Genomic DNA, 23,492 nt, shown 5'->3' on the forward strand with positions numbered 1-23,492 from the left:
TCTTGATTTTGAGACAAGTGGCCCCCAAAGCATCTTTTCTATTAAAACCTGCAAAAGATGCATAATATTATTATTATTAAAAAATTCTATACTGCTCTTCATCTGTAGATCTTGGGGCGGTTCACAGTATCATTAGGGGTTATGTGGATTTGTCTGCCAGGGTGTCAGGGGCTGGACTGAGGAGGAAAGGTGGAGATTGCTATCCCTCCCTCTTTTTGAACCTTCCCGAGAAGAGGACAGTATAGATTTAGAACAGTGGTTTGCAGAAGGGCATAGTTCACAGGCTGCAGAGGGGAGAAGCTGGGGAATATTGGGAGAGGAACAGCAGGAAGAAGAAGCCGCACTAGGGGAGAGACAGCTGACAGACTCAGGGTCTTTGGAAAGCATTCCTAACCCTACCCCCCCAGGATCAGGTGAGCCTTGAGAGTAGTAGAAGAGAGCGCTCCGAGGCAGAAAGCTCAGATTAGCCGACGCAGGGGTAACGTAGAATAGGAGAGACCGAGGGGGGTGGGACTTTACTCAGAGCAACGCCATTATCTTTGGGAGACTGAATTCCTTCGTCTCTCTCTCTGTGAATACAGTGGTACCTTGGGTTACATACGCTTCAGGTTACATACGCTTCAGGTTACAGAATCCGCTAACCCAGAAATAGTACCTCGGGTTAAGAACTTTGCTTCAGGATGAGAACAGAAATCGTTCTCCGGCGGCACGGCGGCAGCAGGAAGCCCCATTAGCTAAAGTGGTACCTCAGGTTAAGAACAGTTTCAGGTTAAGGACGGACCTCCAGAGCGAATTAAGTACTTAACCCGAGGTACCACTGTATTGAATAAAATTACTTGGTAAAAATTATTCTTGTTTACCTGCTTTTTGGCTGCCAGCGCGGGAGGGATCAGATTCACAAGGCCTCTACTGGCAGTTGGTGACATCGCCCAGGTTCCGGGCTGTTCCGTCCTGAGTAGACGAGGCCCCAGAGGGTGCTGGAGACGGTTGCTGCATGAGGCCATCGCTGGCTTGACAGTGTCAACCAAGTCATACAAGCTGCAGAGCCCCCTGGCCTGCGGCCATTGGCAATAATAGTTCAGGTGTCCTGGGCAGGGTAGGGGATAGGGTCCAGCAGAGGAGAGGGGACGCGCCTGGGCCGGTGACCAAGATGCCAGGCGCCTACAGCAGCTACCTCCCTGCGGTTGACCTCCCGTCGTGGTATCTGCCCCTCCACTTTTCTCCCCTAGAGATCCTGGTCAGTCTCCTGTCAGTGATTGTGACCTTCTGTGGGATCGTGCTGCTGGGCGTCTCCCTCTTTGTCTCGTGGAAGCTGTGCTGGATCCCCTGGCGGGACAAGGGCTCCTCTTCGCAGACGCAGCGCAAGGAGCACCCCCTCCATGCTCACCTCCACCATTCGCCTTTCGGGGACCTCCTGGCCGAGCGGGTGGAGCTGGGTCCCGAGATGCCCGAAAGGTCCTACCTCGATATGGATTCCTACCCCGAGGCAAACCTCAAGGTCAGCCAGACCTCCCCTGACCTCCCCGTGGAAGGCCAGACCAGCACCAAGGAAGGCAGCATGCCCAATGCCCATTCCCATCAACAAGTTGCAAGCTTGGTACCCACGCCCAGGTGAGTTGGGAAGCTGGGAGGGTCGCCGGGGGCGGTGGGCATAAGGATGAAAGAGGGATGGGCGGTTTAAGAAGTTACTGGGACTTTTCTGTGAAATTCTGTTCTTATCAAGGCAAATGGCGCCAAGTCCTCAGATAAGCTTGTCGATCAGGGCAATTAAAACAGCCCCCCCCCCATTTTCTGTATCCAGAGGAAATGGAGCCTCTCACCTCAAACCCCAGTCATAGTTGGCAAAGCACCCTACTGTTTCAAAGAAAGAAAAAAAGGTTAAGGAGCAGACCAAATTAGTGAAAAACGTAGGAAAGACTGAAGCAACCTTAGACAATATCAGCAAAGACTAATGAACTTCCCTTGGGTTACAGAAGATGAACTGGCTAGAGGGAAAGGTAACAGTATGAACGCTCCAGAATGTTAATATTCTTCTCCTTTATGGTGGTGGGGGGAATCTAACAGCCCAAATGCTTTTGCAGTGAGCACTCCATCCACTGGGTTGACATCTGTTGTGATCACCTCATTTGAGGGTTTCTCTGCTGGAATTCCTGGGTTCAAGTGTCATATTGATCCTTCAAGTGATTGAGTTCAATGGACTGTGACTGAACCTGGAATCCTAAGAGTCCTAGGGGGAATGTTTGCCTGTGTGAGCAAAACTCCATTTCACACCCCAGGAGAAAGTCTTGACACATGATCATCGTTCTAGTAGAGGTGAAGTGCTGTTTCCCTGTTCCATCCTTTTGTGTCATGTCCTCTGGTTTGTGGGCAGAGACAGCCTTGTTTTAAATCACTGCAAGCCGTTTGGGAAGACTTTTCGGCGAGTTTGTAGCCGAAGAAATAAATGGTTCTTGTGTCATTGCAGGAGGTTGTTGTGGAGGAGAAATGGGCAGGGTGTGGTATTTCTGTGGAGAGCAAACACTTAATGATGAAGCAAGGACAGCTCCAGGTTTGAGGGGCCCAATGAATTGCTCTTGTATGGGCTCTCTCCGGCATTGGTTACTTGAGGATCGGGGACAGCACTCTGACACTGGGAGCCGCCATTTTAATTCCCCGTAGTGCCTGAGAGCAGGGTCAGCCCTCCAGAAGCTGGGCGCCAGCTCCCATCAGACTCTGCAGTGTGGCCAACAGCTAGGGATGCTGGAAGTTGTAGGATGAAGGCATTCTCAGTGGTGGCCCCAAGCAAGGATGTGGGGATATGTATTTGAGGGGATGTGTGCCCCTCTGACCTGTTCGGCAGACAGCGTGAGCTCCCGTTGTTCAGTCCCTGCTCCTGCCAACCTAGCAGTTCGAAAGCACATCAAAGTACAAGTAGATAAATAGGTATCGCTCCGGCGGGAAGGTAAACAGTGTTTCTGTGCGCTGCTCTGGTTCGCCAGAAGTGGCTTAGTCATGCTGGCCACATGACCCGGAAGCTGTATGCCGGCTCCCTCGGCCAATAAAGCAAGATGAGCGCCGCAACCCCAGAGTCGGCCACGACTGGACCTAATGGTCAGGGGTCCCTTTACCTTTACCTTTTTAGATGGCACCATCTCTGCATATATTTGAAAGGCTTGCAAAGAAGGGGCACGTTTTTTAACCTAAGCATTTGGGAATCTTTGTTCATCTTACTGATTTTCTTTTGTTTGTGCTGTTGTTTTTAGTTGGTTTGATTGTTTCCTATACTGTGTTTCTTATTGATTATTACTGTGTAACCTTCCTTGGGACCTTCTGGTCCAGGGTGGGTGATGTATGCATTGAAGACATGAACCTGGGAGGCCTGGTATGTTGAATTGTAACAGACCCCTTAACTAAGCCCCAGGCTCTTCCTTCCCTTGACCAGGAAAACACCCGAAGCAGTGGCATATTGAACAGCTATCTAAGAATACTGAGGGTTTTTTAAAGGGGAAAACCCACCTTAAATTGCCAACAGATTTGGGGCATAAATTCAACAGTCAAGGCTCAACGGGCAATGAATAGTGTGGCAAGTAGGATCCAAGTGTTGCCTCCGTTGTGAACTCTTTGGAAAAGTTGCGATGTGGCACAGAAACTGTGGAACTCACTGCCACAAGAGGCGGTGATGGCCGCCAACTCGGATGGCTTTAAAAGAGGATTAGGCAGATTCATTCATCCAGTGTTGGAGGGAGTGTGGCTCTGAATTCCAGAAATCACAAGAGGGGAGAGTGCTCGTGTGCTCAAGTTTCGGGATTTGCTTTCGGGTTTCCTGCAGGTATCTGGCTGGCTACTGTGAGAACAGGGTGTTGGACTACGATGGGCCTCTGGCTTGATTCAGCAGGTTCTTCTCATGCTCTTATTCCTTGGCGTTGCGCCTCAACCCTAAAATGAAAATTGTAGGGACAACCCACAAGGTTGTTATGAGGACAAAGAAAATAAATAGTGTTTCCAGGTGTCTGGAATCTAGACCAGCTGCTTTTAAAATCTTTTTGGACTATCTGAGAAATTGTTAATGTCAAATGAAATTGCAGGCAGGTCCGGAAATATAAGCAAAGGAACGATAAAGGAATGTGATGTAGGGTATATATTATAGAAATAAGTATTCTGTTTAAGGCGGTGAATAAAAGGACTTGGAACATACTGTATGAAACTCAATTGAATTTGTTAAATTGGGTGAAAATCATTTTAAAAAATTATGACCAAATCAAAAAAAATCTCTAAAATGAGGAGTCACTCTATCTCTCTCCTCAGATGCTTTTCTTCCCTGGCCAAGGGCAGAATTCAACTTAGTGTTGAGGAGATTGCTCCATAAGCACAAGCATTTTAAATAATAAGAATAAGAATAAGAATAATATTTATACCTTGTCCATCTCACTGGGTTTCCTCAGCCACTCTGGGCGGCTCCCAACAGAATATTAAAAACACGATAAAACATCAAACATTTAAAAACTTCCCTAAACAGGGCTGCCTTCAGATGTCTTCTAAAAGATAGTTGTTTATTTCTTTGACATCTGATAGGACGATGTTCCACAAGGTGGATGCCACTACCGAGAAGGCCCTCTGCCTGGTTCCCTGTAACCTCACTTCTCACAGTGAGGGAACTGCCAGAAGGCCCTCGGAGCTGGACCTCAGTGTCCGGGCTGAACGTTGGGGGTGGAGACACTCTTTCAGGTATACTTGCTTGATGGAACAATGTCCCCTCTCCTCATGCCTGCCTGTCGGAATTTCTCTTGACCCCCGCAGAGGTGATTTGGAGGTGTGGGGGGATGAGAGGGGGGGAAACCCTATTGTACTAGTGGAAGTCTTTTCACTAACTTCCATTTGCAAGACCCCTTAGTTGAATTTGGCCCAGAAGATTCTCCATTTCTCCGGTGAATCTGCCCATGGTGGCTAATCTATACGGTCACACAAGCCACTGTTTCCCCCCCCACCCCTTTCTCCCCAGGTACAATACGCTGCCACGCCCCGTGACACAGCAGTTGAGCAGCCCGGATACTGGCGTCCACGTAGGGGAGGAGAAGGTGGAACAAGTGACTAGCATTGGGCAGATAAAGCCCGAGTTATACAAGCAGCGCTCGGGCGAGTCGGACTCCAAGAAAGGTGAGGCCGCGAGCTGTGGGCGGATCAGCTTTGCCCTGCGCTACGCCTACGGCACCGAGCAGCTGGTGGTGAGGATTCTGCGGGCCTTGGACCTGCCCGCCAAAGACGCCAATGGCTTCTCCGACCCCTACGTGAAAATGTACCTGCTGCCCGACCGCAAGAAGAAGTTCCAGACCAAGGTGCACCGCAAGACGCTGAACCCCATTTTCAACGAGACTTTTAACTTCAACGTCCCCTTTGCCGAACTGCCCTCTCGCAAGCTGCACTTCAGCATCTACGATTTCGACCGCTTCTCCCGCCACGACCTCATTGGCCAAGTGGTGCTCGACAACCTGCTGGAGATCGCGGAGAGGGACAACGACGCACCCCTCTGGAGGGATATCATGGAGGGACATTCGGTGAGCGGGGTGATAAATCTGGGGCGGGGATGTGGGGGGTGGGCACCTCCTCAAAACGACAGCGTGTGCCCAAATCTGGCCCTCTTCAGGTACTTGATTTAATACACCAGAGTTAAAATGAGGGGCAGGGGTGCGCATGCGAGCCATGCCCTCTGTGCCTCCCCATATTTCTGCTCCTTGGTGTAAGCTAGGGCTGGCCGATATATCGTCCAAAACTGGTTTGAAGTCCATATCGTGAGAGTGGTTTCCTAGTTTCTGACCTGGCAATATATCATTGATCAGGATGTGTGTTAGGACTGGGCGATATATCGTCCAAAACTGGTTTGAAGTCCATAATTTTTGACCTGGCAATATGTTGCAAATCATGGTGTGTGTGTGTGTGTGTGCGTGCTCTGCAAAAAAATCACAATGCGGGAAAATCCGTGAAGCCAGCCAATGCCTCCACATACAGTAGTTCCATCCTTATTTCAGATATTGTGATACAGTATAGTAGTACCTTGGGTTACATATGCTTCAGGTTACATACGCTTCAGGTTACAGACTCCGCTAACCCAGAAATATTACCTTGGGGTAAGAACTTTGCTTCAGGATGAGAACAGAAATCGTGGACCAGTGTGCAGCGGCAGCGGGAGGCCCCATTAGCTTAAGTGGTACCTCGGGTTAAGAACTTAATTCGTTCTGAAGGTCCGTTCTTAACCTGAAACTGTTCTTAACCTGAAATACCACTTATCTAATGAGGCCTCCTGCTGCCGCCGCGCCGCCTGAGCATGATTTCTGTTCTCATCCTGAAGCAAAGTTCTTAATCCGAGGTACTATTTCCGGGTTAGCGGAGTCTGTAACCTGAAGCATCTGTAACCTGAAACGTCTGTAACCCGAGGTACCACTGCATATCGGTATATTGCGAAATTTAGCTGGTGATACACCATGAAGTTGAAAACCAAATTATCACCCAGCCCTGGTGGAAACGCACCAGTAGGAGCACCAGATTTGTTCCACTGGTGCATTTGCAGTGTGCCAATCTTCCTTCTGCCTCATCCTGCGTCTTGGTAAGCAACAGTGAACCCACCTGCTGGCAAATTGCTTCCGATGATCATTAGGGCAACTGGGACTGGAATGCAGGGCCCAAGTCCAGGGTCCCACTTAGTAATCACCCAGAACATGGCAAAAGCTGTGGCTTGCAGCAAACAGGTCTGTGGCCAGCCCGCTGGGGCTGGTTGCTATACAGCCTTCTTTCTCTCTTCCTTTTAATTTCATAAAATGTTTTATAGTTGGGGGACAGCCAGCTTGGCACATACACGATTACAGATGCTCAGTTTATTATTTTTACTTTCAAAACATATCATCCTCTTTTCTTTTCTTTTTTTTTCTGGCGCAAAATGTCCATGCTTATACTCTAGTGAACACATCTAGCCTGTAGCAATAATGGTGCTGTGATTGAAAATGAGTTATAAAATGTGAAACTACACATGCTGAGGGTATTTTTTCCCTTCTTTAATCAGAGTTGGCAAGCTGGGTTCTCTTTCTTTCTCTCTGTTCCTTGCAGGCGGGGGAGAAGAGATATTTTAATTGTGTCCTCCCCAACTGAAGCGACAGAGATAATACATACTGCTCAATCCAATGCCCCTGTACCCTCCATGTAAGTCCATTAGATTCAGGGTCCAAAATTACCAAGTTTCACCTCCGAATGTGATGTAGGAAGCATTGCCCTCAGTCTGATTTTGCTTTGCTTGAATGCAATGAGATTGATTGATTGATTGATTGATTATTTATTTATTTATTCATTCATTCATTCAATTTACATAGACAAATCTGACTGGCTGCCGTACGTCATCACTCTTCCCGAGAAAGGTGACACTCCCTTCTCCTTATTAAGGGGAAACTGCCACTTTAAAAAAGGCCCTGCGCAACACAGTCTCTCCTCCTCTCTTGGCAAAGGGAGATGGGTTGATTTCATGGCAAGCAGCGATCAAACGCTGCTAGCCCCGAAATGCCATGTCTCTTAATGAATCAGGAATCCTGCAAAATTTCAGCACAGCCCTAGTATGACTGGTAGGCACTAGTTCGTAAGTGCAATATTACCCCCTAATAGTATCATACACGGGGTCTACGAGAAAAGAGGCATCCCTAGTAAATTTGTGGCTGAGGCGAGTTTTTTGCTGAGCGTTTTTGGCTCACAAGCCCTGCTCTTAGCCACTGTTCAGAGCCAATACCCAATTCACTCTTGAGTATAGAACAGTGTTTCCCAACCTTGTGCCTCCAGCTGTTTTTGGACTACAATTCCCATCATCCCTAGCCACTGGTCTTGCTAGTCAGGGATGATGGGAGTTGTAGTTCAAAAACAGCTGGAGGCACAAGGTTGGGAAACACTGGTATAGAAGACTGATGAATAAACCCCGTACTCCGTAGGCTCCCCACTTCTGAAAATGCTGTGCCTAGTACAGCGCTGCAAACCCATCCCTGCAGCTCAGCTGTTGAAAAGGAGAAGGGCTTGTCAGCTGGTTATTTATTTATTTGGGTAAAGTTTTAAATTTCATTTCATTTTATAATGTATATAAAACAGAGTGAACAAACAAAAATCAGAAGATGAGAAACAAAATTATAAAATAGGTACGTAGAATGAGTAGTTACACATGAGTTAACAAAGTCCAAGTATAGACTATTAACATTATCAGATCATCAAGTCTAGCTCCAGGCTTGTGATGAGTATAATCAGTTTTAATGGCGGCCATTCGACACAGTCAAAAGCCTTAAAAATATCCAGTGCTACTATACCAGCTTTCAATTTATTTCTTATTATATCTATTTTATTCAGCACTCTTCCTATTAAGCTAGACACCTGGGTCTTCCTGCTACAAAGTCACATTGGTTTTTATTTATATATTTATACATAAAATTATTGTGGCCAATATTTTAGCATCTTGATTTATTAGGGAAATCGGCCTCCTTCAAATCTTTTCCTGGTTTTGGAATTAAGATAATTATTGATGGTTCCCACAATGGAGGGATCCTCTCACCCTCTATTACTGAATTATATAATGCTTTTAATTTAGGAACCAATATTTTTAAAAATACCTTCTAATATTCTGTTCCCAATTCATCTGCTCCTGGGGCTTCTCCCCCTTTTAGTTTCCCTATAGCTTCCTCACTTTCTTTTCCTGAAATTAGCTGTTCCATAGCCTCTCTATCCCTGCTTTCTAGCTTTATCTTCCAGTGTGTCTCGATATATTCTTTCATCTTCCCCATAGAATATGTTACCTGCCGAATATAACTCTTGGTAAAACTCCTTAAATACTCTCCACTTATCTTTCATCAGATTGTGAATATTACCCATTTTATCTTTTATTAGGCTAATTGGATTCTTTACTTTTTTTGACGGTACAGCTCTCGCCAGCAATTTGGAATTTTTATTACCATGTTCAAAAAATTATCTTTTCAAGCATATCAAAACCCTCTGCACTTTTTCCATATCTTTATTTTCTAACACCTTCCTTTTTGCCTGTAATTGTGCATAACGTCTTTTATGTTTATCATGAATATATTGATTTTACAATGTTCTAATTTCTTCCTCTAACTTTTTCATCTCTTTTTGTTCCCCCCATCTCACCCTTCAATTTACTGGATTCCCTAATGCCAATTCCCCTCATCGCCGCTTTCATTGCATCCCATATGATTGCTTGAGTGCTTTGGCCCTTCTCATTAATCTCCCATATGTCTAATAATTCTTTCCCTATCTTATTTACTGTTTGACTATCATTGAAGATCCTCGTATCTAACTGGGACTGGTGATTCAAACGCTTCATGCCATGTGAGTCAGGGGCAGGGGAGTCTCTGGGAAGCCCTTTTTCTCCACCACGCAGCAAGGAATTGGAGCATGTGTCCCTGGGAGAAAGAGCTCGTTTTGTTCCTCCATGAGCTCAGGGTTTCTGTTCTGCATTTTGGGGAAGGGGAGCCCTAATTTATCCGGCTGTTGCACAGCAACCCATCAAACTGAGTGTGTGTGAGGCGTCTTTGCGTGTGAGTGTGCATGCATGAGAGAACAGTACATGTGCGCATACATGTGTGGCGTTCTCACATCCATGCCACACTCTTGTGTCGCTTTAAGAGTCACGATACCCCTCTTCAAAATGCCCCAAAGGCCTGTCACAGAGAAGAGGGGCAAAGACTTGCTCTGCTACTGCTTCAAACGAAAGGACTAGATCAGCGGTTCTCAACCTGTGGGTCCCCAGATGTTGTTGGCCTACAACTCCCACCCTCCCTGAGCTCTGGCCTTGCTAGCTAGGGGTGATGGGAGTTGTAGTTCAACAACATCTGGAGACCCACAGGTTGAGAAAGGCTGGACTGGATCTAACAGGCTTAAATGCCAGGAGGGTAGATTTCAGCTGAAGATTCAAGAGAGCTTCTTGACGGCAAGAGCAGGTCAGTCACATCCACACCATGTGTTTAAAGTACTCTTGTGCGACTCATGACGCTTTCCCCCAAAGAATCATGGGACCTGTAGCTTTAAGGGTCTCCTTAACAACTCCAAAGGCTGTCACATGGAAGATGGAGCGAGCTTGTTTTCTCCTGCTCTGGAGGGCAGGACTCGAACCCATGGCTTCAAGTCGCAAGGAAGGAGATTCCGACTCGACACCAGGGAAAAACTTTCTGGCAGTAAGAGCTGTTCCGACAGTGGAGCGGTCTCCCTTGGGAGCTTGGGGACTCTCCTTCCTTGGAGGTTTTTAAGCAGAGGTTGGGTGGCCATCTGTCACGGGTGCTTTATCTGAGCTTCCTGCACTGGTCCCAATGACCCTTGGGGTCGCTTCCAACTCTATGATTCTATTAACTCCTCAGCTCCCAGTCAGATGGCTTTGAAGGTGGGTTAAAAATAAATAAATCCACAGAGAATAAGTCCACCAGTGGCTGGTACCCCAGATGGATGGATATGTTCCACTGTCGGAGAGGGGGCCAGTTTTGGGGAGACGCAAGTGGGGAGGGTGTTGCTGCCCTCAGGAGCTACTTGCAGGCTTCTTTTAGGGATCTGGTCGGGCATTGGGAGAACAAGATGCTGATTTAACAGGCTTTCGGCCTGATCCCTCTCGGCTTCTCCCTCCTTGCCACCCTTTCCCTTGGCGTCAGCACAAAGCAGGTTTGCTTTGCCCAACTCCCTGGTGCATATTTTTAGCTGGATTTGTTATTCAGGAAGCTGGTGGCTAATTAGGGCAGTCAGGTGTGAGGCAGACAGTCCCCTCTCCCGTCTCCTTCCCTGTGTCATCCCGGTGCCCCTTCATCTCAGTCTCCTTGGTTATGACAGGTGCTTTGATTTACCAACCACTCCCACCCCACCCCACCTCCAGTCCAGACCTGCAGCCACCGTCTTTTTCACCCCCTCACCTTCAGAGCCCTAAATGTCCTCCCGGTTGAATGCAATTGTCATTGATTGCAATCTTGTTCCTGAGCTCCGGGAAATCAGCTGATGTCGGTAGCGGGCAGGGGCGGGGAGGGGGGAGAACCGAGGAGAGAGACGGGCGGCGCTGTGTGGATGTCTCCACTTTGGGGGGTGTGGAGAAGGGAGAGGCTTACCCACAAGCCAAAGGAACTGGAGTGCTAAAGACAGCTCAGGCCTGTGAATTGTGGAAATAATTTCGGCCTAACAGAAATTGGCGGTGCCACTATTTCGACACACAGCTGAGCCGAAACACGCCCCACCCCACCCTTGCTGCCCGGTTTCCCCCTTGCCTTCCTTCCCGATGTGGTGGCCAGTGCCTTCGTTCCGAACTGGCTATGCTTGTCCTCGGTGCCAAATCTGAAAGGACTGTTTGGCATAAGGGATGTCATCACATCCCTAAGTTGCTCTCTGATTGGCTGGGGTCACATTTTTAGGAAGAAGCAGCTCAGTGGAAGGCCAAAAAATAAAATAAAAATAAAAGCAGCACAAGCAGCTGCCCAGAAAGGCAATAAATACTACTAATACTTAAAAACACATACCCACACAGATTTTGAAACACTTTTGAAAAACATTCCCCCTCCTTTTTTCCATGCAATACAGTGGTACCTCGGGTTAAGTACTTAATTCGTTCCGGAGGTCCGTACTTAACCTGAAACTGTTCATAACCTGAAGCACCACTTTAGCTAATGGGGCCTCCTGCTGCCACCACACTGCCGGAGCATGATTTCTGTTCTCATCCTGAAGCCAAGTTCTTAACCCGAGGTACTATTTCTGGGTTAGCGAAGTCTGTAACCTGAAGCATATGTAACCTGAAGCGTATGTAACCCAAGGTACCACTGTATCTCTATCTCTATCGCTATCTCTGTCATCTCTATCCAGTGTTGTTGTTTTTCTGGAAAAAAGGTAGGGGAACTCACCATGAAATTTGTTTGTTTGTTTGCTTGCTTGTTTGTTTGTTGCAGGCCCAGTCACAGTGCCAACCCCCCACCCCTGGGCAATGGCAAAATGTAAGATGTGATTGATAAACTCAAGCAGACAATGATCTGGATTAGAAATGGCCACAACTTTATTGATTACAGATAAAGCTGGATTTTTTGACTCAGGCATTGGGTGTATATCCATTCCAGCCCTCCTCCCCCACCCAAACAAAAACAATAATTATTTAATTTTTGAAAGGTAAGGGAATTCAACCCCCCTGAGTTCCTTCTCAAAAAAAACCCTATCTATATCTGTATCTATGTTGTTGTTTAGTTGTGTCCGACTCTTCGTAACCTCATGGACCAGAGCACGCCAGGCACTCCTGTCTTCCACTGCCTCCCGCAGTTTGGTCAAACTCATGCTGGTAGCTTCGAGAACACTGTCCAGCCATCTCGTCCTCTGTCGTCCCCTTCTCCTTGTGCCCTCCATCTTTCCCAGCATCAGGGTCTTTTCCAGGGAGTCTTCTCTTCTCATGAGGTGGCCAAAGTATTGGAGCCTCAGCTTCACGATCTGTCCTTCCAGTGAGCACTCAGGGCTGATTTCCTTAAGAATGGATAGGTTTGATCTTCTTGCAGTCCATGGGACTCTCAAGAGTCTCCTCCAGCACCATAATTCAAAAGCATCAGTTCTTCGGCAATCAGCCTTCTTTATGGTCCAGTTCTCACTTCCACACATCACTAATCTGTATCTATAGCTATAGCTATTCACTGATGAATGTTTGTTACAGCCCTAGTTGTTAACTCAGGGTTTGCCTGAGGCTTATAAACAGCCATTCACTTTGTTGCGAATGACAAGAATAGTCTCCAAGTGATCCGTCAAGGAACCATTTCCAAACAAGGAAAGGATGACTAACATAGCAGCTGTTCTGGAGCTGTTTTTGTGGGGAGAATAATATGGGGGTCCCACGATTCATCCCTGGCATCTCCAGGTAGGACGCGGAAATACTCAATGGTCTGACTCTGTATCAGGCAGCATCCAGTGCTCCTTCTCAAAGTGTGTTTCTGTGTGCCAGAGTGATCAAGCTTCTGCTTGAAGATCCCCAGCTAGGTCCCATTGTTGACCTGTGTCAAATCCACTCTTCGAAGAATCCTGGGGATTTCAGCTTATTAAGGGCGCTGAGAGTTGCTAGGAGGACCGCCGCCCTCACAGAGCTACAGTTCCCATGATTCTTTGGGGGAAGCCATGACGCTTCAAGTGTCACAGGAGTGCTCCAAACACGTGGTGTGGATATGACTGATCTGCTCTTGCCATCAAGAAGCTCTCCTTAATCTTCAGCTGAAATCGACCCTCCTGGCATTTAAGCCTGTTAGATCTAGTCCTTTCCCTTGAAGCAGTAGAGAGCAAGTCTTTGCCTCTCTTCTCTGTGACAGGCCTTTGGGGCATTTTGAAGAGTGATATCATGTGATATCAGTCTTCTCCTTCATCGTGTTGAATTTAAAGGAGGCGACACGAGAAATGACTGTTAGCTATTTAGGACTGTGTTCAGTGCTGATCTTTCTCAGGGTAGACCCATTGAAACTAAGGAACATGAACTAGCAGGGCATATATTGTACAAGTACCTGTTGAGAAACTCTCTTCCAGCCTTGCTTGAGTAGTTTTTTAGGGGCGATACAAGCTCCTCTTTGGGTCTGCTCCATGTTTTTGTTGCACCATTCCAACCTTCCTCCAAGGAGCTAAGCACAACATATTATATATATTTAAGTTATTTATCAAATTTACGCACACACACCTTTTCTCCTGGGATCTCAAGGTTCTCCCCCTCCCCATTTCATCCTCACAACAACCCTGTGAGGTAGGTAGCTTAGACTGGGAGATAGTGACTGGCCCATTGAGTTTATTGGCTGAGTGGAGATTTGATCCTTTATATCCCAGGTCCTCCCAGTCCAACACTCTAAACCAGGGTTTCTGTGCTGGTCCCGTGGGTCAACCGAGAGGCGAGGTCCGAGTCCAGTCTGAGGTCGAAGGTGCAATATGGAGGCAGTCGGTCAAAGCTGGAGCTGGGTGCAGGACAGGGAGTCAGGTGAAGTCAGGAACACAGGACAGGGTTCAGGTAGGAACTTGGCAACCTACAAAGTTGCTCCCACAACCTGGGACTGGGGCCGACTGGTTTTTATCTGCCCCAGATTGTTACAACAATCCTGCTAACGTTATTAAGTGTACACAGTGGTCTCTAAGATATTCTATAAACCTTTTCCACTCTTCTTGACTGAATTTCATATCATCTTGGTGCCTGATCCTCACGGTCATCGTTGCCATTTTCGGCATAGTCCATCACCTTGGTTATCCACTCTTCTTTGGTTGGGACTTTCTCTTCCTTCCACTGCTTTTGTGTGACTTTTGCAGTGGGCAAAGTGAAGCAGGTGGAACTGCTCCCCATTTGCCTTAATGGACCAGTCTTCTCTGGATAGCGGTATATCTATGAGGAGGAGGGAATGGGGTTCGGGGAGGAAGGGAACAGGCTGCATGATGTGAGTCTTCACCTGCTGCCTAAAGGGGCAAAGCCCAGGTACAGGTTTATCATCACCTGGCAATATATCGCAAATCATATAGGAGTATAGCATCTAGATCAAGGGAAGTAATAGTGCCACTGTATTCTGCTCTGGTCAGACCTCACCTGGAGTACTGTGTCCAGTTCTGGGCACCACAGTTCAAGAAGGACACTGACAAACTGGAACGTGTCCAGGGGAGGGCAACCAAAATGGTCAAAGGCCTGGAAACGATGCCTTATGAGGAACAGCTAAGGGAGCTGGGCATGTTTAGCCTGGAGAAGAGGAGGTTAAGGGGTGATATGATAGCCATGTTCAAATATATAAAAGGATGTCACATAGAGGAGGGAGAAAGGTTGTTTTCTGCTGCTCCAGAGAAGCGGACACGGAGCAATGGTTCCAAACTACAAGAAAGAAGATTCCACCTAAACATTAGGAAGAACTTCCTGACAGTAAGAGCTGTTTGACAGTGGAATTTGCTGCCAAGGAGTGTGGTGGAGTCTCCTTCTTTGGAGGTCTTTAAGCAGAGGCTTGACAACCATATGTCAGGAGTGCTCTGATGGTGTTTCCTGCTTGGCAGGGGGTTGGACTTGATGGCCCTTGTGGTCTCTTCCAACTCTATGATTCTATGATTCTATGTTGCGCATGCTGTGTAAAAATCACAATGTGGGGGAAAGCCGTGAAGCCAGCCAATACATAGCTCCATCCTTATTTCAGACATCATGATATACAGTGGTACCTCGGGTTACATACACTTCAGGTTACATACACTTCAGGTTAAAGACTCCGCTAACCCAGAAATATTACCTCGGGTTAAGAACTCTTCAGGATGAGAACAGAAATCATGCAGAGGCAGCGGGAGGCCCCATTAGCTAAAGTGGTGCTTCAGGTTAAGAACAGTTTCAGGTTAAGAACAAACCTCCAGAACGAATTAAGTACGTAACCAGAGGTACCACTGTATTGGTATATTACAATGTTTAGCTGGTGATATATTGGAAACCAGATATTGCCTTGCCCTGGATAGCGTATGTTGGCCAAACGTGCTAGGAGGAAAGCACGCTTGGCAAATCCACACTGTGATCAACTCCTACCCGGAAACCAATGTCCCCACTGTGGGAGGATGTGCAGATCCAGAATTGGCCTCCACAGTCACTTACGGACTCACACTTAAAACCGTGTTTATGGAAGACAATCTTACTCGACTATGAGTGATCGCCAAAGAAGAAGAAGAATGTTGGCCAAACTCGTCCTATGACTGAAAAGACTCTACAGCAAAGTTTCTGCACAAACACACACAAACACCACAGCTGCATGACAGGAAGAAAGTGAACCGATGGCTTCTGAACCACAGGCGTTTGGTGGTGGAAACAGCACCTGTGGCATTCCCACCTGCTAATAGGGTTGCTAAAAAGCACAACGGCCCTTGCCAGGAAATGAAAAAGTGGGCATGCAAGCCTAATTTCTGGTGGGGTGTCCAGAGAGACAATCCCACTGGAGAAACTTCCTGTGGTTCTCCAATCCCTTAACACAGGTGAGCCCTGAATACCCCTCACCCCACCATAAAGAATGTCTGGTATCAGAGGAGGGGGAGGCCAGGAACCTGAGCTATTTGGTAGAGGGGCAGCGAGAGGATGCCAAGACTCCCGGTCTTACCAGGCGGCGCGTTGTTTCCTGCGTGAATATTTCATACCCTTTTACCAGCTCGATCCCATTTGCAGCCGCATCAATATTAATGAAGCCTTTCCCCCCCCCTCCTTCCTCGCCCCCCCCTTGCCCCCGCTCCGGCCTCCACTCACCAGCCCTCCGGCCTGCTTTGCCAACTCACTTGTTCTGGGGCAAGCGAGGGCTTTGCTGGCCGTTGTTCAGGCCAAATCCCAATGGGGCCTGAGGCTAAGAGAAAGAAAGGCAGAGCGAGAGAGCACTGGCGGCGGCGGCGGCCGGGGGGGGGAGCATGACAGGGCACGGATGGGCCCAAAGCAAAAAAAAAAGAAGAAGGATAGTTGGAGAAGAAGCAGAGGCGGCAGAGAGGAATGAATCAGTGAGAAGCACCGCCTTGATTTAGAGAAGGCCTGAGAGATGTGCATCGATGCCCTAAGCTGGGGCGGTAAGGTTTTATTTTAGAGAGGTTGTGTGTGCAAGCTCACTTCCAAGAGCGTGCAGGACTCCAAACACTGGTAGCACGAAGACTGGCCGCTAGCAAAACTGTCCACCGGCACTGTCTCTTCAACATTTCCCCCATCTCCTTCAGGGAGATGCCTCATGCCAGCAACCCAAATGCCCAAACGGAAGAACAGCCCTCCACAGCCAAGAGCCAGGGTGGCACACAGTTGAAATCCTGGCCTTTTGTAACCGGGGTTGCCGGTTCCAGGCCTGCAATGGGCATGGTTCCTGAGGATGGCTCTCGGCCGTGGTTCCCAATTAGCTAAGTACAGTGGTACCTCAGGTTAAGAACTTAATTTGTTCTGGGGGTTCGTTCTTAACCTGAAACTGTTCTTAACCTGAAGCACCACTATAGGTAATTGGGCCTCCTGCTGCTGCCGTACCGCTGGAGCACGATTTCTGTTCTCATCCTGAAGCAAAGTTCTTAACCTGAAGCTCTATTTCTGGGTTAGCGGAGTCTGTAACCTGAAGCGTATGTGTCAGGGGCTCAGGAGCAGAGGCACAGGGAAGAGAGGAGATGGAGAGCGAAGGGGAAGAATCCGAGGGGAGCGTAGGAGAAGAGGACAGTGGACCGAGGGATTCCATGAGCCTCTCCAGCGAATTGGAAGATTCACAGAAGGGGGCGCCAGTGGCCAGGGGTAGGGGGTTCCCAAGGGGAACGCCCCAGGAGCAAGGGGGCAGCAGGGACTCCCAGAGCAGTAGTTGGAAATCAGGACCAGCTTCCCCACCAGAGCAGAGTGGGGGGGAAGAGTCCCAAGGATCGGGGCCAGTGCATTCCCCACCAGGGAGAGAAGATGAGGCAGGGCTGACCACGCCTCCATCAGAAAGTCGGACAACGGAGGGGAGGTCAGATCCGGCCAGTATCCCGGAAGAGGGAAGCAGTGACTGAAGTAGTGTAACGGTTAGGAGAAAGGTCACTGGGTTGGTGCAAGAGGCAAGTTCAAATGTACAGGAGCGTGGGACAGCAGAGAATGAGGATTGGGAACCGGGTCCTAAAGCCCGCAGGAGGCAGGGGGAGGAGCTAAGCGACTCAGCGTCGGAAGAGTCCAGAAAGGGCAATGCCCCAGCGGGCAGGAGGACCCAGAAGAGGAGAGAGCAGCGGAAAAGGTGGAGCAGGGCTAGGATCTTAAACTGGTGTCAGAGGGGAGGAGACTCAGACGGGACTTCGCCAATCTAGGGTTTAAGATGTAGGGCTGCGCGCTGCGGCTTTGAAATGGAAATTGAACTTCAATAAAGACTTTTGTACATTACGACAGCCTAGCGTTGGTCCTCTGTGAGCTGGGACCTAGAGGCAACTCTGACAGTATGTAACCCGAGGTACCACTGTATTGTGGAGTCCCTGTTTTTCAAAACCCAAGCCATGGACCCCCCTACTTTTGAATATTTTGAAATCTCTGTGGTAGTTTTTGTTATGTGAATGGGGCCACAGGCGTGCCCCCCCCCGGTGGACCACCAATTGGAACGGCTGCTCTAACTGCCAAACAGATGTACCATCTTTGCCAAAACGTGCTGGCGGACATCAAGGGAAACGTTCCGTGGCAAATCGTCCATGAGGACTTAATTCCACATGAGTACCTCATGACTGAGAGATGAACCAGCCCAACGTAGCGCCAGGGTGGGGAACCTCAGGACCAGAAGCCTAATGTGGCCCCTGACATCTTTATGTAGGCAAATTTGCACCACCAGGGGAGATACTGGCAATTCTGGAGAAAACTCAGTGTTTTCAGAAATGCAAAACAAATTATGACAAATCTTCAGAGAAAATGGCAGGAGGGGAAACTCACAACAATATGGAAATGGCGTTGGAATGGAGTATCCTGATCAGGAGCAATTTCACGCTGCAGCATGTTTTTTGCAGGTCACGCTCAGAGTAAGCTGGATGCCGAGGAGACAGGTCAGAATCCTACTGTGCCTGACATGTAATTTTCTATATGGATGGAATACAGTGGTGCCTCGCAAGACGAAAAGAATCCGTTCCGCGAGTCTCTTCGTCTTGCGGTTTTTTCGTCTTGCGAAGCAAGCCCATTAGCGGCTTAGCAGATTAGCGCTATTAGCGGCTTAGGGGCTTAGCGGATCAGCTGATAAGCGGCTTAGCGGCTTAGTGGATCAGCTGATAAGCGGCTTAGCGGATCAGCTGATAAGCGGCTTAGCAGATCAGCTGTTAAGCGGCTTAGCGGCTTAGCGGATCAGCTCATAAGCGGCTTAACGGATCAGCTGTTTAGCGGCTTAGCGGATCAGCTGTTAAGCGGCTTAGCAGATCAGCTGTTAAGCGGCTTAGCGGCTTAGAAAAAGGGGGGGGGGAGGAAAAAAACCCCGCAGGAACTCGCAAGACATTTTCGTCTTGCGAAGCAAGCCCATAGGAAATTCGTTTTGCGAAGCACCTCCAAAACGGAAAACCCTTTCGTCTAGCGGGTTTTCCGTCTTGCGAGGCATTCGTCTTGCGGGGCACCACTGTATTTAGACTGAATGCATAAGTGGGTTTTAGATAACCAAGATTCTGGCTCGTGAGGAATATTAAAGACTAGATTTCCCCTGAAGCATTGCTGGGGGGGGACTTGGATGAGTGTGTCCTCTTCTCTTTATGAAAATATTCCCTCCCCTCCCTCCCCGCCAAAAAACCCTGGGTTTTGGGGAGAAGGGTGCTTGCCTAGTCTTCTCTCTGAGATGTTCGCTGGAAGCTGCCTTTTCTAGTGTGTTGTAATAGAACCCAGACGATGGTGTAGGAGGAGGCTCATAAATTGATGATGACGATGATACAATTTGCCACCTCAGTGAAAAGTAGGCCTAAGGGGCCACTGATCAGAGGAGGCCTTTTCCTTCTCACCATGTTGCTGCGCTCTTCCTTCTTGGGAAAGAACAGCCACCCTGGGGACAAGGTCTCAAATATCTGCAGAGTTTCTGAACATATGTGTATATATATGCACGCCATCAAACACAGCAGCTGATCCTTGAAAATTCAGCGCTAATTATGCAATGACTCACTAGGCCCTCCGTACTCATAGAGTCTCTCTCTCTCTCTCTCTCTCTCTCTCTGTGTGTGTGTGTGTGTGTGTGTGTTTAATACACGCACATGCATGTACCCGCACAAACATGTATTTCTGTTCCAACCCTGGAACAGAATACTCCATGATACTCCACAGATACTCCATGCCTTGGTCACCCACTGAGTATCTGCACAGAATCTGTGTTTGTGTGTGTGTTAGCATCCGCCATCCCCGAACAAGAAGGTCGCAAAGAGCAGCAGCAAATCATCTTGCCTGCGGATGTGAAATTGGCATTAGCTGTCTACCATCTTGTCAATTTCACCTGCGCTCTTTGTGGTCTTGGTACACAGATCTTTCAACTTATGAAAGATGATCTGCTCCCAGCCTTCTGATTTCCCTCCCTCCCTCCCTCCCTCCCTCCCTCCCTCCCTCTCTCTCATTTGTGCACCGCAGCTGCTTTTAAAACGCTTTCCCCAGGTGATAATAACCTGGGATAGAAATTGACATACGCAGAGTCCAGGATATCTGTTCAGCCCAGCAGAATTCCAAGATCCATGTTGGTATTTGAATTCCAACTACATTGGGAAATACCGTACTTTTCTGTGTATAAGACGCCCCCATGTATAAGACACCCACTACTTTGGGGATGGAAAATTAAGAAAATGGGGAGAGATTGCCCAGACTTGTTGAGGAGGGGAGGGTGACCCAGAAAATCACTCACCTGCCTGGCCAACGCTAACACCCAATCAACACCACCCCTTGCCACAGACACCAATAACATGCTGCAGACCATCACCAGTTCATGGCCTCAACCAATCCCATGTCACCCCATTTTAAACCTAATTTTTCAGTAAAAAACCATAGTCTTATACACAGAAAAGTATGGTATGCCTGTGTGCTGATACTCTCGCCTTTTCTGCTTCAGAGGAAATGAAATTCATTATATTTCCTCCCCAGCCCATCTTTGGAACACTGAAATTCTTTGTTCTGAGATTTTGTTTTCCATGGTGCTTTTCCTAATGCAAATGTTGGTTAGATTTTTGAAGCAACATTCCCTTCCATATACACACGTGTTAGGGCTGTTTAAGCTTTTAAGGAAAACCAGCAATATTCCATCAGGTTTGTATCCATAAGGTTGTACTGTAACTTGTAATGTGAAATTTGGCAATATCCAGTTGATTCCAGCATTATTATGAAATATGGTGGGTTCCTTGTGTCTGTCTCTCCTGAGGATTGTGTGGCTGCACAGATTTTCCTCGGCTACCTTTTTGCAGAAGGAGAATAAATGTGTCATGCTGTTCTTCTTGCATTGTAGGGAAGATGCCAAGTAGCATTTCTTCATGTATATATATATATGTGTGTGTGTGTGTGTGTGTGTATGTATTTGAGTGATCGGATAATCCAAGTACAAGTAAACAAATGCCCATTGACAGCATGAGGAAAAGGGGCCACTTGAGGGAATGCACTGGGATAACAGATTCATTATAGTAATTATTAATATTCTGAATAAATCAGGTATAACTCAGATTAGAGCAGTTTGAAACAAAGCCTACAACACGCTCTGATTTGGGGCTTGCCATGTGGCTTATATCAGATGGGCAATGTATTATTGATACAATAAATTGGGTATATGAGGAGGGTTATGTTAGTTTCCGATGTGACATTTTGTTATATTGTTGAATGGTGCACAACTGTGCAATGCTGTAGCCAGACCATTGACCGGGCCTGGTTTTAAGGAGCATGTGACACACATACACAACACCACAACTTTGGACCAGGTCACAGAATCACAGAATTGTAGAGTTGGAAGGGACCCCAGGGGTCATCTAGTCCAACCCCTTGCAATACAGGAATCCTGCCCACAGCTGTCCCTGGGTAAGCTCGAAGCACCAGCCTTCAGGTTAACAACCAGATACGCTTAACCTGTTATGGCACTGGAGGTTCCATCTGAAAGCCTTTACTCTTCATTATTCAGCATGTTTACTGGATGCCTAATAACATGGTTTCTCTGGGCTGCTCACAACGATCAAATACAATATTGGGTTGTAGCCAACTAGGTTTTACTCAGAGTAAGCCTATAGAAATCACTGAATCTGTCTACTCTGAGTAAGACTAACCCATTATTTTATACAGTCGTACCTCGGAAGTCAAATGCCTTGTGAGTCGAACATTTTGGCTCCTGAACACCGCAAACCCAGAAGTGAGTGTTCCGGTTTGTGAACGTTCCTTGGAACCCGAACGTCCGATGCAGCTTCCGCGGGTTCTGATTGGAGCTTCCTGCAGCCAATCGGAAGCTGCACCTTGGTTTCCGAATGTTTTGGAAGTCGAACAGACTTCCAGAACGGATTCCATTCGACTGCCGAGGTACGACTGTATATCATGCCTCTCAGCCACCATATTGACTGATGCTGCCAGATTCCAGCAAGGCGGCCTCCTCTGTGCTGGGATTTCCTTCTCCCCCAGATACTTTTACTGACTACGTTGTTTTCTTCTTCATTTTCTCCCATCTCACAGGAAAAAGCAGATTTGGGGGAGCTGAATTTCTCTCTCTGTTACTTGCCCACCGCTGGGCGCCTCACGGTCACCATCATCAAGGCCACCAACCTCAAAGCCATGGATCTGACTGGATTTTCTGGTGAGCCAGCGGGGCAGTCGTGGGGGAAGAAGGGCTATAGCAGGGCCGGCCCTATCATTAGGGCGAGTGAGGTGGGTGTCACAGGCGGCAGGTGCTGGCAGGGGCAGCAGGGGCGAGGTGTTGGGGGACATCGCTGTCTCCTTGTGTGTCATGGAGTCAGCTTCTATTTATGGAAGTGTGAGTAACACACGCCATCTTTTTCTTCGCTTTAGGCGGCAAAATGTGTTGATCAGTCCCATGTGTTGGCCGATATGTTGGCCAATCCAATGTGTGGTTGGAGGCTTGAACACGTTCGGATTGAATCAAGCAGTGGAGCCCCACATTGGGGCTCCGTAAGGGACCCCAGAGAGGGAAAGGGCTTGGAGGCAGGAGAAAAATATGGGCAAATAAGATGAGGAGAAAAAAAATACAGTAATGCTGGAAAGGAGGTTGTGGTGTTGAAATACCGTACATTTGGCAGCTAGGATAGAGAGGCACCAATAGTGTATTGGGATCCGGTGATCAGTCTGTGGCTTATTTGCAGTAAGTTGACCAGGGTGGTTTAACAGCAGCAGAAACAACACAGCTCTTTCCCCCCACAAATGAGACTGCCGAAATTAAGAAAATGGCAGCGGGTGGGGGGACCAGGAGCGATTTTTGTGTGCAAAAGGATGTGTGAGCTCAGGGACGAACAGCATGTGATGTTAAATGAAATGAAATAATGTCTTTGCATTTTATGGTCACATTAAAAAAAAGGCAAATAGCAGCTATGGGGCAGGGTGTTGATGCTTAAGAGATTGCAGCAGGAGGAGACAGGAAGTTCAACCCTTTCCTTCCTTGTTGTGCTGCTGAAGTAAATCTTCCTTCCAAAGCTTCCTTTTGTAATCCGCCTAATGGTGCCTGCTACAATACAATAATTATTCACCACCACTCCAGCAGCTGCTATTTGCATTACAAAAAACCATTCACGTGAAATGCAAGGATATGTTTAATGCCATGTCTAGCTAGGCCTATCCCTTCCAGGGCTGAAAACAACCTCCTGGACTGAGCATGTGCTCAGAGGCACCCTGTTTCTTATTTCTGTGTATGTGTGTCCACCCGTCTGAGGCACTATTTTGCACCTGGACCTGATTGGTAGACTTTGGAGCTCCTGGAAAAAATAGGTCACACCAGCCTGATAGCTGCCCTCCCCTTGGCTAGGTTTTAGCAGGGTGACACATGGTGGGTGGGGTGGGTGGAACTGTGTCTACTGTAAGGGTGGTTCTATAGTGGGATAAGGCAGGATTCAAGGCTTATTAATAGGAAGAAGGCAGG

The 23,492-nt window shown here is 47.9% G+C and overlaps 1 protein-coding gene across 3 annotated transcripts in view; it reads left to right on the forward strand.

Moving 5' to 3' along the window:
• Nucleotides 1-23,492, forward strand: part of SYT3 (synaptotagmin 3) — a 56,823-nt gene that overhangs the window by 25,229 nt on the left and 8,102 nt on the right. For all 3 annotated transcript variants that reach the window (XM_079949694.1, XM_079949696.1, XM_079949695.1), the window contains exons 4-6: nucleotides 1,230-1,611; nucleotides 4,979-5,531; nucleotides 22,079-22,199. In XM_079949694.1, the coding sequence (XP_079805820.1) occupies nucleotides 1,230-1,611; nucleotides 4,979-5,531; nucleotides 22,079-22,199 (1,056 nt within the window). The remainder of the gene's footprint in view (nucleotides 1-1,229; nucleotides 1,612-4,978; nucleotides 5,532-22,078; nucleotides 22,200-23,492) is intronic.

This window comes from Podarcis cretensis (assembly GCF_951804945.1).
Source record: "Podarcis cretensis genome assembly, chromosome: 13".
NCBI classification, from domain to species: Eukaryota; Metazoa; Chordata; class Lepidosauria; order Squamata; family Lacertidae; genus Podarcis; species Podarcis cretensis.